Source organism: Solanum lycopersicum, chromosome 8 (assembly GCF_036512215.1).
Source record: "Solanum lycopersicum chromosome 8, SLM_r2.1".
NCBI classification, from domain to species: domain Eukaryota; kingdom Viridiplantae; phylum Streptophyta; class Magnoliopsida; order Solanales; family Solanaceae; genus Solanum; species Solanum lycopersicum.
This window is the reverse complement of record NC_090807.1, coordinates 55,586,470-55,600,222: the sequence shown is the minus strand read 5'-3', so window position 1 is coordinate 55,600,222 and position 13,753 is coordinate 55,586,470. Positions and strand designations below refer to the sequence as shown.

The 13,753-nt window shown below is 28.4% G+C and overlaps 1 protein-coding gene and 1 long non-coding RNA gene across 3 annotated transcripts; one reads left to right on the top strand and one right to left on the bottom strand.

Annotated features, from left to right (window-relative positions):
- Positions 1 to 7,308: 7,308 nt before the first annotated feature.
- Positions 7,309 to 8,919, bottom strand: LOC101266355 (uncharacterized). The gene is made up of 4 exons (XM_004245074.5): positions 8,784 to 8,919; positions 8,321 to 8,660; positions 7,702 to 7,779; positions 7,309 to 7,554 (listed from the first exon to the last, which is right to left on the bottom strand). Exons 2-4 carry the CDS (start codon positions 8,639 to 8,641, stop codon positions 7,504 to 7,506), a joined length of 450 nt encoding a protein of 149 aa, XP_004245122.1. The 5' UTR covers positions 8,642 to 8,660; positions 8,784 to 8,919; the 3' UTR covers positions 7,309 to 7,503.
- Positions 8,920 to 9,663: 744 nt separating this feature from the next.
- Positions 9,664 to 10,255, top strand: LOC112941971 (uncharacterized). Of its 2 annotated transcripts, XR_011211180.1 has the most exons (3): positions 9,664 to 9,800; positions 9,898 to 10,003; positions 10,081 to 10,255. It is a non-coding gene; the product is annotated as an uncharacterized lncRNA (long non-coding RNA). The 2 variants fall into 2 exon arrangements; XR_003247642.2 differs by lacking the exon at positions 9,664 to 9,800 and having other exon boundaries at positions 9,866 to 10,003.
- The last annotated feature ends 3,498 nt before the right edge of the window (positions 10,256 to 13,753 follow it).

Genomic DNA, 13,753 nt, shown 5'->3' with positions numbered 1-13,753 from the left:
CTTCGGATCTGCACTCAGGATCTGAAGTTTTTGAAGAGTAGAGAGTGAGATGAGTTTGTCTCAATTTTCTACTGCTTATTCATTGTTTGCATTTCAGATTTCTTCGTGTTTTCTGGTGTATATGAATATATGATATGTTACTAGGAACTGCTTCGTGTATGTATAGTCTATGCATTTCTTCTGTTCTATGGATTATTTCTGCGTTTTCCAGAGTAGCTTTTTTGATATATGATATTTTGGACGGCCCTATGTATTGAGTTTATTTTACCTCCTTTATTTCATAGATCTACTTCAGACATCTCTATTCTGCGATTCTTCATTTTTTTTGTCGATTTTATTAATTATTTTTTGGCGTAATATAGATTTGTTTTCATAAGCATAAGCGAATTTTTTTAATCTTGTGCAAAATTTCAAATTAATTATGCTTAATAATTTGTAAGAGCTGATGCAGAAGTGTGAAGGTATTTATTTATAGATACTGTTTACAGTGTGAAGCTTCAATTTGGTCACAGATTTTGTAGCTAAATTTATTTTTTGAAGTCTTATATTTAAACAGATATTTTATATAATTTTTTGTATGTTATAATTTTATGGGTAAATGTTGTAAAACTCAAAAATATGTGCGAACTCGTCACAACGGTGTCTGGATTGTATAATTATATTATAATAAAGAAGAAAGGAGAGAGAGAGTTACCGACTGAATCTGAAATTTTGTTAAGAATGTCGATGGCGTGTGACTATCAAAATAATTTTACTATATAGAATTTGAATTTGAAATTTTACAATTGTGCCAAAGCGATAATTTTATTGAGTTTAAATATGTATATAATATGAGGAAATTTCACACAACTAGACAACATGAGGTGGCTATAGCTCCCACCCCTTAGCATGAACTTTGAAATATTACCACATGGAATGGTTTTTGCTCTGCACAAGCCCAATTTTAAGGAGGATTGTTACGAATAGCCACCATGAATCTGAGTGTTGAAAACATTCAATCTGTCCACATTTTTATCATATCTATTAAATCACATTACACTTTAAATTAATTACTTAATGACACATATCTCTCCTCCTCTTTCTTCTCCTATGCTCTATTTTATGCCTTAACCATGTAGATTAAGGCAATAATAAACATCGACTTTGCACCGTTTTGATTCATTAAAAAGGGAAAAGATTCAAGATTCTTGAATTTTTTCTTTACCAAAATTTAAAGGAAAGTTATTGATGCCAGATGATCACGGAAGGCATAATTTTATTTATGCATTTGAATAATTACATTTTCGTCTTCTTTTTCTTATCATGTGTTATCTATAACAAGTTCCAAAATATTCTTCAGGTACGCATAACAAGTGGATTCATAATTACGCGTAGGTGTGAGGGTCGATTTTTAAATGTAGAAAGAGTTTTGGGAATGAATTGAGTTGAATTTAAAATTTTCTTGTCAGTGTAAAATCTTAATTAGGACAAGTGCAAACAAAACAAAAATATCTGAAGAGTTATATATAATATGAAGTGTTATGTGTCCATCAAATTAAAGGAAGGACTCTTGTCATTTATTCAAGTTATGTGCTAAAAGTTATTCTCATTTTATTGGTAGCATTTGCGAAGAGGATGTTAGGTCAGTGCTCCTATTAAGGTTGAGTGACTAGTCACGACCTAGACTCCAACTGCGTGACCGCGCACGTTTCTTTAAGAAAAAAATTGTTCTCAACTTTTTATGTATTAGGGGGGATGCTTTCACCTTTTCCTCATCCCACAACTCCAATACGACTGTTACATTTTTTCAATTTTTCTCTTTCATCTACGTTTATACTATGTGATTGCTAAAAAGTTTATGTTAAAGGAAGTAAGCACCCACAACCTTTAAATCCTGGATCCGCAAGTGAATTTAGACTCCCATAATAAACTAAAATATGATGAAAGAAGTATCATTAAGGCAATCTGAATGATCTCATCCTTTTTAATCTTCCTATGTTAGGATTATGACTATGTTAATTGCTTCTCCTGATCTTCATATGTAACATTTATAGTTCTCTCTGCCTTTTTATATACAAGATTATACAATATGTACTTTAGTCCTTTCTATTGGGGGCATTAAATCTTTTTACTGATGCAAACTTAGGTATACAAATGTGTGATCAGGCTATTTTCTAGATTTCATATCATTTGCTATTGATGAGCCCCTCTCTCTTTCCTGGGGCTTAATATACAAGGGGCCTTGTATCGAGTATCAACAGACACTCTTCACCTGTGTTTAGAGGCTTTATAGATAAACAAATAGTTACATTTTAATTTGAACCTTCGTGTCCCTTATCAATGATTTCAATTCTATAGCTCATGTTTTGTGCAAAGTGTTTTCTTTTACGAGACTTGACTCCCTGAATATTTTTAAACTATATATACTTTCACCCATGTCTAGATGTATGCTCATAATTCAGTGTCATGTTATTAATATGCTCGTGCCAACAATGGTATCGAGTGTTGGCCACGTTAGGAGTTTAACTTCGGTGTCAAGACAATATCTATGCACATGTACACTAGATACATCACAAATTTGAAATGAGATAGATATATTTATGCACAATACGCTATCACAAATATATAGAATGTATCGATGCCCTCTCAGAACCAAGGTGTAAAACTATGCATAGATATATTGGATACACCAATTCAATTTTAATGCTAGCTATATACATAATAATGATACAAGATACACTAGATATTTGATATTAGACACATTTTATGAAAATTGATATATACAAACACACAAGATACATTTGTGCATATTTAATACTAGATATACAAATACATTTTTTTGATAAAGTACTAAATACAGAAATACATGAAATTGTGAAATATAGATACATTGTGAAGTGTATACAAATAAGTAGAGGTACTAGAAAGGGAGACAAACAAGAAAAAGAGGAGAGAGATGAGATATATTTGTTAGATACACAATGCATCTAGAGGCGCATACAAATACATTCTGAAACACACACACACACACACACATATATATGAAAGTAGAAGTATAAGAGAGGGAGAGAGTGAGTGAGAGAGAGAAAAAGAGAAGAGAGACGTGAGATACATCTTTTAAATATAATGTATCTAGAGACATATACAGTGTATCTAGAGAAAACTAGCAAAGTAATGTTGTGCATGTTTTTTATTTTTTTTTGGATGAAACATGGTGATATTTATTTATCCAAAATGGTGAGAAGTGATCTGAGATTTGAAATCTTTATTTTGCTCATGTTTGTTGTGTCCAAACCCACAACAAATTCAATAATTTATGGCTTCACTTTTACATGTCACAAAGTGATTATTTTGGGTCTTAACACTAAAAACATGAGTATCATATTTAGACATCAATAGTTGCATGCATGTCAAGATAATTATCTACTAATTTTCAATAGTACCATTTCTAGCTCTAGCTCATTGTGTTGGGACGATAAATATTTTTATGATAATATTTTTTTTTGTATTAATTATCAAACCTAAGAAACTTACTTGAAATTTTCTAGAAAAATAATTTTTTGTGTGAAAAAAATTGTTTTTGTACCGAACATACCCAAGATGACAAAGCTACTATAATAGGACCCATTTGGTCGCAAGAATATTTGGATAAAACTTGAAAAAAATTAGGGAAGTGGTGTTCGGTCATATAATTCGGCAAATATATTTGTCAAGTATTTAAAATTTTCAAATACTAGAAAAAATTAGTATTTGGGCCAAGTTCTAATATTTGAAAAAAAATTTAAAAATGCAAAAAATATCCCAAACTTTTATATTTTATAAAAAATACTCATTTTTTATTAATTTTAACTGATATTGTTACTACATCCTCCGAAAAAGTTCAAATTCTAATTTGAGTGACAAAATTGATAAAAAGGAACAACTTATTTTTAGTTGGTTATAATTATAATGGAATCAAAGACAAGTTTGAATATGCGAATAATATATTGTCTTGTGTATATTAATATTTTCTTGTTATTGATTTTTATCAATTATGGTATAAGGTTATTTTTTAAAGAAACATATTCATTATAAAATGATAATATGAATTTATGGCCATTTTAAATAATTTTTAGAATATATGAATCTAAATCATATTTATTGAAATAGTTAAATATTCTTGGAAAAACTTAAAGCCAAACACATGGTATAATTTGATAAAAAACTTGGCTCAAATATTATCCGTCAAAAATATTTAAAAATTTGATGTCAAACACTAACTAAATCACTTCTATTTAAAAGCTTTTTTTTCCCCATTACTATATCTAGTATATTTGAATTTCACAAACTAAAAAAAGAAAGAACAAAACTTTTCAGATAATTGATTTATAGAAAATAGAATAACGTGAAATAGTCCTTCAATAATGAGGAAAAAGGTAGAAGGGACTCATATTTTTATATTAGGTAAGAATAATAATGGCGGAGTTAAAAATTTTATATGATTAAATGTTTTAAAATTTTGAAAAAATAATATGCATTATATTTAGCTTTAATATTTGAGTTTAATTTAATATGAAGTAAATGACCAAAGTAAAAAAAAAAAAAAAAAAAAAGGAGAGGGGGGGGGGGGGGGGGACCGGGGAGATTCAACTTAAATGAATTTCAAGCTTACACTAAACTCCATGACAACAATAGCGAGACATGAAAATGGAAGTAATCAAATGAGGTCTTCTTTTATTTACTTTTAACAATGTCATACAAATATAAGAAATTATTTATTAACTTTAAATTAAATTATTACGTTTAAGCTTTATTTCAAACTTTATTGAAAAGAAATAAAAAGTTAAATTAATTGAAAATTCAATCACTTTATTAGTTTTTTTAAGTTATAGATTTTCAACAAATTTACACTATTATTTAGAAAATTAAAAAGGAATAATAAAAGAGGAACTTCACGTATGACCACTCAAAAATAGTATAATTACTCTTCATAGATATAGTTTGATAATTATAATTCGTAGCTACATGTTATATGGAGGAGAGAGGCGAGCGAGATTGGGAGAGAGAAGGAAAAAGTGGGAGAAAGGTGAATGTATATGTATATCGATTAGATAATTGTATAGCATACATATTTATTTGTATATTCTGGTGAATTATACATATACATACATGACTAATTATACAGACTCGAAATCAGCCACTTAATTAATGTATAATGCTAGTCGCGAATGATAATTATAACAAACTATAACTATGATGAATAATAAGTAGTATAAATTTTCTTAACCGCATAATTTTTCTTTAAGAAATGATCATATTGTGAGTGTCGGCAAGGATTCAAGCCTACGTGTATGGGCTTCACAAGAGAGCCTCAAATCACTCAGCCGATATAGCTTATTATGTCAAGGGTGTCTAAAATATTAAATTTAACCATTTTGAACAACATTTTACTTAGGTGTATGCATGTATGGTATAATTTTCTGGCGAATTGGACATTTTCAAGACACTGTAGCTCCGCCCCGGAACAGAAATGACTATTTTGAGATTACCGCTAATGACACTATGTATCAATATATCATTTTAAAAATAATATGGTAAATTATAAAATTGTTACTATTTCAGTGAATATTAATGAGAAACTACACTGTGTTATGATGATATTTCTGAAATGACAAATACAACTTATTTTTGAAAGTCTAGTTGATGGTTTGAACTCTTGTTTTGTTTACGGCAACATTGCTTTCTATAGGCATCATCTTCATATTTATGCATAATTTAAACAAGATTCACCTTTAAAATGCAACAATTTTTATAGCTTATCATCTTATTAGGCAGACTTGATGCAGATTTTAAGTTTATTAAGCAGTTTGATTAGGAAAATTACTTGTAGATTTTTAATCATAAATCAATCAGTATAGTAGATATTTTTGCAACAATATATTTGTTTTTATTTGAGAAGTTACTATCACTATATTCAAAATCTTGTTTTTATTGGAGAAATTACTTTGAAGTTTTGTAATACAAATGAACAAGCAACAAACATTTTCACAAAACTTCCACAAACAAAGTACGAGTTGTTAAAAGATTTAACTTACATTTTGTAATTTTAAATGTAGGAGAATATAAAAAGATGATTCATATAAGCAGCAAATTAGTGATAAGCTGGGGCGAATTTTAGAGGCGAAAAAAAAGGAAATCAAAACTTGTGGTCTTTCAATAAAATTAGATATTTTATACATATATTTTTTAAAATTTGCATAATATTATATTTTGATACCCGTACTATAAGAATTCAAATTGATCCACGCGGTTAAATATTGAAATTTTAACCTTGAGGAACTAAGACTCTAAAACATGATTTATAAATCCTTGCTAAATCACTAGCTAGGCCTTATCAAACAAATTTTTGCTCACAAGTCACAACTTGGTTTAATTTTTTATTTTTTTTAAAAAAATAACTTTTCTCCAAAAGTTTCAATAAGTTTAAAACCTTTTCATCACAACACAAATTTGTCAAATTTTCAATCTTTCAACCATAGCTAGATGCAAATAAATCTTTTCCTAATTATTTGGCAAGTGAAATATAAAATGACATAGGAAAATATTTGAGATTTTTATCAAACAAGAAGCGAGGAATCACAACCGCCACCCAATCTCACCTTGTCAGTACTTATTCAGAGACTATCATGTTCAGTGACGAAACTAAAATTTTTAATAAAAGAATTAAATATCTAAAAAATTAAACACACAACTAATCAAAAGAAATTCGACATGTATTGATATACATAAAAATCAATTTTAACTAGAGGTATACGTCATCAGGTTGGTTTGATTTATTCAAATATCAAACCAAACTATTCATATAAAAAATTTGAACTTATTAATCAAACCAAACTAATAAAATTCAAATTTTTTCAACCTCGAATTTTTTTTAAAATATTTCTTATAAAATGTTAAAATTACATATATAATATCGGATTAATTTGATCTCAGATTAATTTTATTTTAGTTAAAACCGAACCAACTAACTATAGTCAGTTTTTTTTCAATATGAAATCAATTGATTAATCAATTTTTTTTCGATTTAATTTTGTCATATATAAATAGTAAAATATCTCGCCCAAGTGGATTCAAATAAACCCCTAAACATAAGGTTGGTTCCGCCCCTGATCCTGCCCCACCCCCCATTAGCCTATTCTACACCTACTTAGAAACTGTCCTGGCCTGCTCTGCCCCCCATTAGCCTATTCCCATCCCTACTATTCTATTTCTCATGTTTTTATTTTTTTTTTAAAAAATACAAAAGCAAAATTATTTAGGAAATAACTAAAAATATAAAGACATGAAATATAACGTTTACAATCTTTTAATTTACGCCAACGAAGAAGTACAATCAACCTAGCCCTTGAGATCGTTTCGTTCACGGATAAAGTTATCTCAAAATTAATTATAGAGTATCGAAAGGCGAAAAAAGTACATTTGAAACAGCTCATATTTTCAGTCATAAAGTAGTTGTTTTTTTCACTCAATGAAACCAGTAATAGTTTACTCAGAGTCAGATTCCATGTTTCCCATAGCTTTGAGTCCTCTTGGTCTCTGAAAAAACAACGTAAAATAAATTTATATCGCTCAAATTGATACGATCAAGACTAGACTTGTTTGATTGAGTTTCAAAATCCAAAAAATGTCACGTAAAATGAGACAGACGAGGTATTAAAAAGTAATCTCGAGAGAGAATTGTACCTTCTTGGATACTTTTTTCTCCCTAACTTCATATCGCTCCAACGATAAATCACATAGCCAATCTCCAGGACTTATTAGCTACACAAATTTCAAAATTAACCACCTTATTACATACAACAATAGTAATACTAGCAATTTGACTCAATTAGGTAATTATACATATTTTAAGAAATAAAAATGAAACCATTATGTCTACGTCTATATCTTAATTGCTTAGCCTTTTTTATCTTCTAAAAAAATTTATACAGCCTAACATAAATGAAACATCTCATCTACTTAACTAACTAAATTTATATAACATAAAACATTTCAGTCGATCAAAAATATATTTAAATTAAAATATTATTTTTAAAGCTATCAATAATTAGATAAATAAAAATACAATGGTATACTTCGAAAAAAAAAGGCCGAGTGTGACATTTTTCTTTTTTTTTCTCCTAGTCCTTTGTGCCCACCACAAAAAAAGCCAAAGTTTAGCATCCATAAATATCATTGTCCCACCAAATAGTATTCTTTTTATTAATTAATATAACATAAAGTGATAATTAAAGGAGTAGTACTTAATTCAAGTTTATTTAAAATAACAAAATAATTGGGAAAAAGAAAAGTAGAAGCTTACATTGAGGGTGCGTTGAACAGTTTTGGCTCTTTTTTTGGGTCTTTGAGGCAACTTTGAGCCTTTGATAGCCATGAAATCCTCTTCTTTCTCCTTGTTTGTTAAACCTATCACAAACTTAGATGGCCATACCATCGGAATCGCTTCATTTCCGTCTTCCTTGCTATCCTGCGCACTTTCCGACGATCCAGCGCCACCGTGGTGGTTGTTGTTGTTAGCATAATCATTTCTGACAGTCTTGTGGTGGTTGTGCTTATCGTGCGCACCACCACCCACTTTTTCAGGGGAAGCCATTGATCTCAACCCGTTACTCTTTTCTCTCATCACGATTGATTTATGTGACCTGAAAATAACAAAAATTTGTAAAAACAAAAAAAAAAAATTGTTTCTTCCTTTTTGTCTAACTGCTAAAAATAAATAAATAAATAAAAACACTATGGGTAAAGAGGATAATTACTGAAATAACCTTTGTGTTTGTATAGATCTGAGATTTGGGGAAGGGGCTTTTTGGAGAAAAAACTAATAAAGTGGAAACCAAAGAGAGAGAAACAATGGATTATTTGTCCTAGATTTGAGAAGGAAAAAAAAAAGTGAATAAAAATGGAAAAAAGTAGGGGGTCAAGTGGCAGAATATGAGCCGTTCGATCAGAACTGTATAGAAGGTTACGTGTCCTGATTACAAGATTCCAATTTGTTATTGTTGTGGCAAGCTATCTATTGTGGACCCACATACCTTATTGAGTATGACGATTTCGTGGCGGAGTAGTAAGTGATCTTTTATTCTAAAAAATATCAATGTGAGGAAGTATTATGGGACTTTTTTGATGCGAAATATACTAGTTTGTTCATTCTTCACGTGAATTCACTTTTTTGGAGTCTAACTAATTTAAGATTTACACTAAAAAATTCTTCAATAACTCTGAATAAATTTGCAGGCGACTCTAAAATACCGATTGGTCAAATATATTCACTTGAATCTATAACTTTGTGCATTTTCTATTTTTTCTAGGGAAATTTAGCTAACTAGTCAAAAAAACCAACTTATTTAGTGATATTATCCATACTTTAATAATATTAGTAAATATGTCAAAAATGTCATTATTTTAAAAATAAATAAGTATTTTGATATTAGTGATATTTTCTCTCTTATTATTTACACCCTTTATTCTCTCTCATATATTACACATTTTCCTATATTTATGTAATTGGATAGATATTGATGTCATTTTAGTTTTTCTCTCTCTTTTCTTAAGATTATCAATTTCTCTCTTACTTTCTTTCTATTCAAATCCTCAGATTTTTCTTTCATTTCTTATGCGTCTTTTCAATTTCTCTCTCTAACATTCTTCCAAATCAATTCCACAGATTTTCGATTCAATATATTAAGATTTTCTATTATTCTCATTTAATTTCATTGCAAGATTTTGATTTGAAGATTAACATTGATTTGAGAGTTATATTTTTGAAATTCCTTATTTATTTGGTATATGTTGATAACTACTACTATTATAATTTTTTAATTTAATGATAATTACTAGTATATATTAAGGAACGTAGTTGTTAACAAAAATGAAATACAGGTATAGAACATTTGGAGATCCTCCATCACAAAGATCAGCAGAAGATCTTGCTTTTTCTGTGGCTCGTTTCTTTGCCAAAAATGGGACTCTTACAAACTAGTACATGGTAAATCAACATATTTACTAATTAATTATTGTGTTTTTGATTATTCTTTACTAATTATTATAATTTCAATACCATAGTGGAACAAACTCTGGAAGATCAAGTTCTTCTTTCGTGACTACTCGTTATTATGTAATTTAATTTTGTTGCAGTTTTATTTAGTAAGTAATTTTGTATTTCATTGTTTTATTGTATTTTGTATCCACAGATTTGAAATTGTATTTCATATACTTAATTCATTTGGTATTCTTTTTTTTGTGTGATAGTTTTGTCAACGTACCACAGTTAGTATATTTATTTTTGTATTTCATAATATTATTGTTTGTTGTATTCATAAATTTGGAAGTATATAATTTTGATACTGTTTTAGTCCATATGTATCTTTACAATTAATAGTTGTATTCATTCAAAAATTATGTTGCATTGTTACTGAATTTGACATTTTTTTCTAAGTTGTATTTATTCTAAAAGTATGTCAATTAGTTATGTACTTTATTTAAGAATGAGTACACTAAATATTCAATTATTTCTTTTCAATTTTATATTTTATTCACTTTTTCATCATACTAACTTTTTGTATTTTATATATTATTATACAAAATTCTAAATAAAAACTAGAATAAATAGAAATACAAATAAAATACATATTGAAATAAATACATACAAGATTTTTGAAAAAAAAAAACTATATAGGAAAAAAATATATGAATACAAATATATTTCTTTAATGACTATATAGATACATTCGGCATACTATTGGAATGAATACAAACTAATAAAAAACTATAATAAATATAAATAGGATATATTGTGGAATGAATATAATTTTAAAAAGGTAAAATTTCCGGAGAAAAAAAAAGAACAAAGTTTAAATTTTACCTTTTTTTAAATATTCTCTCCCTTTTGTTATTAAATAATTATATTTTTTAAATAAAAATAAATAATAAAAACATCAATAAGACACATAACAAACTAAAATTTGACATTTTTACTAAATATTGAAAGTGTTGCTAATGAGCCCTCTTAAATATTAAAATATTGACATTTTGAAAAATTTCCCTATTATCTATAACAATGATGGTAGAAAGTTGAATGAGTTGGTATGCACCTTAATTAATAATTATAAAAAGTATGGCCCATCTCCTACTACCATAACAAGAAAGAGCTCTTTATAGAATTAATTTTATTTTGAGTGTTTTTAAATTATAAATATTAATTTTTAGTATTTAAGTAAATTAAAAAATACTTATTTTAAAACTAAATAATAATTAAAACCAAAAATAATAAATTAAAATTTCTTATTTGTGAAAGTTGGAAGCCAAACCACAAAAACTACGAAGAGGATAAAGAGAACTTTTTTTTCTTTCCCATATAGCTAATTCTAAGAGCTTTCAGACAAAATAATAGAGGTGGTAGGATTTTAATGTAGGTTTTGGCTCTGGATAATTCTCACTTTTGTCTAAAAAGAACTATATTATAAACATGTTGATATAAAGTTGTCATAATTTTTTAAAGATATTTTGAAATTTTTAAAAATTTAAAAAATATGTTTTGCACAATAATCATTATAACATATTTTGAATTGCATATAAGGCACGATTTTAAAATATGCAATAGAGATGACTCCAACTATCAATTCGAGTAAATTCCCCACCATAGAAAACCACGAGTCTATGACCCCACCAACAAACCTTACTCTCGTGAATAATACTAGGGTACAAACAATCCCAAACTTAAAAATTACAAGTTTTACCTAAGATAAATACATATGACAGATGTTGGGTATTATAAATAAAGAGAAAAAACATAAAGTAACATTTGAAATTATCCCGAATATACAAAAGGACACCTAAGCGTCTTATTATCCTCCTAAACAATTCTAAACTGATATTATTACATCATTTTTTGTCCACCTGATATGGAGAGTGTATGCACTCTCTTAGAGAACGTGAACAAACAAAAAAAAAACGAATATAATTTTATTTTTTGTAAGTATTTTGCTATAAAATACTTTTTGGTTTTTTTTATTATTTTAACTTTTTCTTCTTATTATCTTTTTTCTTTTTCTTTCTTCCTTCTTCTTCAAAAAATTATTTTCATCTTAATTGAAGTTGCTCATTTTAAATGTCACTTTTTATCACAATTTCATCTCCCCTTTTTACTACTATTAATTTAACTATCTCTTTAATTTAAAACTATATCTAAACATTAGTAGGTATTATTTAGTTTTTTAATCCAAATTTTAATTAAATCATCTCTAGTTTTGAAATTATATGAAAATGAGCTAAATTAATGAGATGATTAGGGAGTATCATATAGTTTTTGTTTTATCCGATTTCAATTAAGTTCTTTCAATTTTCAGAAATTAATTTATTCTTTTAAAATTATGATTCTAATTTTGAATTTATATGAAAATGAGTAGTTGATGATACTTCAAAATTTTAAATTATTTAGAAAAATAATTAATTTTGTTATCAATAATTTAGTAAAGTATAAATAATATTATGAATAGAATTTGACCGGAGAAGAAGAAGAAAAAGAAAAAAAATGGGAGTGAGATTCAATTTGACATGAGCGTGGGAGGTGAAGAGAAAAAAAATGGAGAAAGGTAAAAGATGAAATGAAATTTAAAATAAATCAAAATTAAATTCCAAAAAGTAAGAGAGAGAAGAAACAAAAAAAATAAAGAAAAACTTAAAATGAAAAAAAAATACGTTTTTAATTAAATTAACACGTGTCTTGTATTGATTGGTGTGTAAACACACTTGCTTCTTAAAATTAGGGGATGATCGAAAAAATGGTATAATAATACCGGTTCATAATTGTTTAGTGGGGTAATAGGACAGTTACAAAGTGAAGTGTTTTTTTAAAAATTCGGGACAACTTCAATGGTTATTGTATGTCTTTTCTCTATAAATAAACAAACTTTATCAACTAATGACACATTTTAAAGTTGTGTGAACCTAGACTCAAAACGACAATAGCACTAGCGGGCTGGGCCATTATAAATGGTATTATATTAGAATCACTCATATTTTAGCCTTGTCGATGTGAACCAAGTTCAACTGAATTTAAGCAAATCTCGATAAGGTAGGGCAAACCTCAGTGCTAAGTATATGCAAATCTCATATGGTTGGGAAAACCTCAACGAGAATGCTAAGTCCATAGAGGGGGTGTATGTGACGCTCAGTTTAAGATTAAAGTCTCACATCAATAAAGTATATGAGAGATGTTGCGTACATAAGTAAGCATACCTTACCAACTAGTGACATATTTCAAAGTCGTGCAAATCTAGGTAAAGAGTGAAAAATATCACTAGCAGACTGAATTTTTACAAATAATAGCCCTTGCATGGTGCCCTTGCATCAAGAGAAGCTTTAGGGAATTGGTGTCCTTGTTGGAAACTACGGTAGAAAATCACTTGAAGCTTAAGAATAAATTTGGGTTTAATGACTACTATGAAGTTCCAGCCCAAGATAGATCAGGGGTATTGTCCTGCTTTTATAACACCTCGGAAACTAGTAGGTTGAACTAGAACTAAAACGTGAGAATTAACATCAAGGGAGAATGGGCAAGAGCCAAGGCTCCCCATTTTTGACCAAGACATTGCCCACCAAGACCACGAGGATCTTTACGACCCGTAGGGCCACCACGAGTTGTGATTCCACTCGTGGAGGTGGAGGCAGTAGCCTCGTTAGGCTACCTAAAAAGGTGACCCTTCCACACGAGCCACTTCACGACTCGTGAAGCCTA

Coding starts and splice junctions, on each gene's coding strand:
- LOC101266355 (XM_004245074.5), bottom strand. CDS start 8,641: ATGAGAGAAAAGAGTAACGGGTTGAGATCAATGGCTTCCCCTGAAAAA. Junction 7,780..8,320: donor CTGTTCAACGCACCCTCAAT/GTAAGCTTCTAC, acceptor AAATTTGTGTAG/CTAATAAGTCCTGGAGATTG. Junction 7,555..7,701: donor AGAAAAAAGTATCCAAGAAG/GTACAATTCTCT, acceptor TTGTTTTTTCAG/AGACCAAGAGGACTCAAAGC.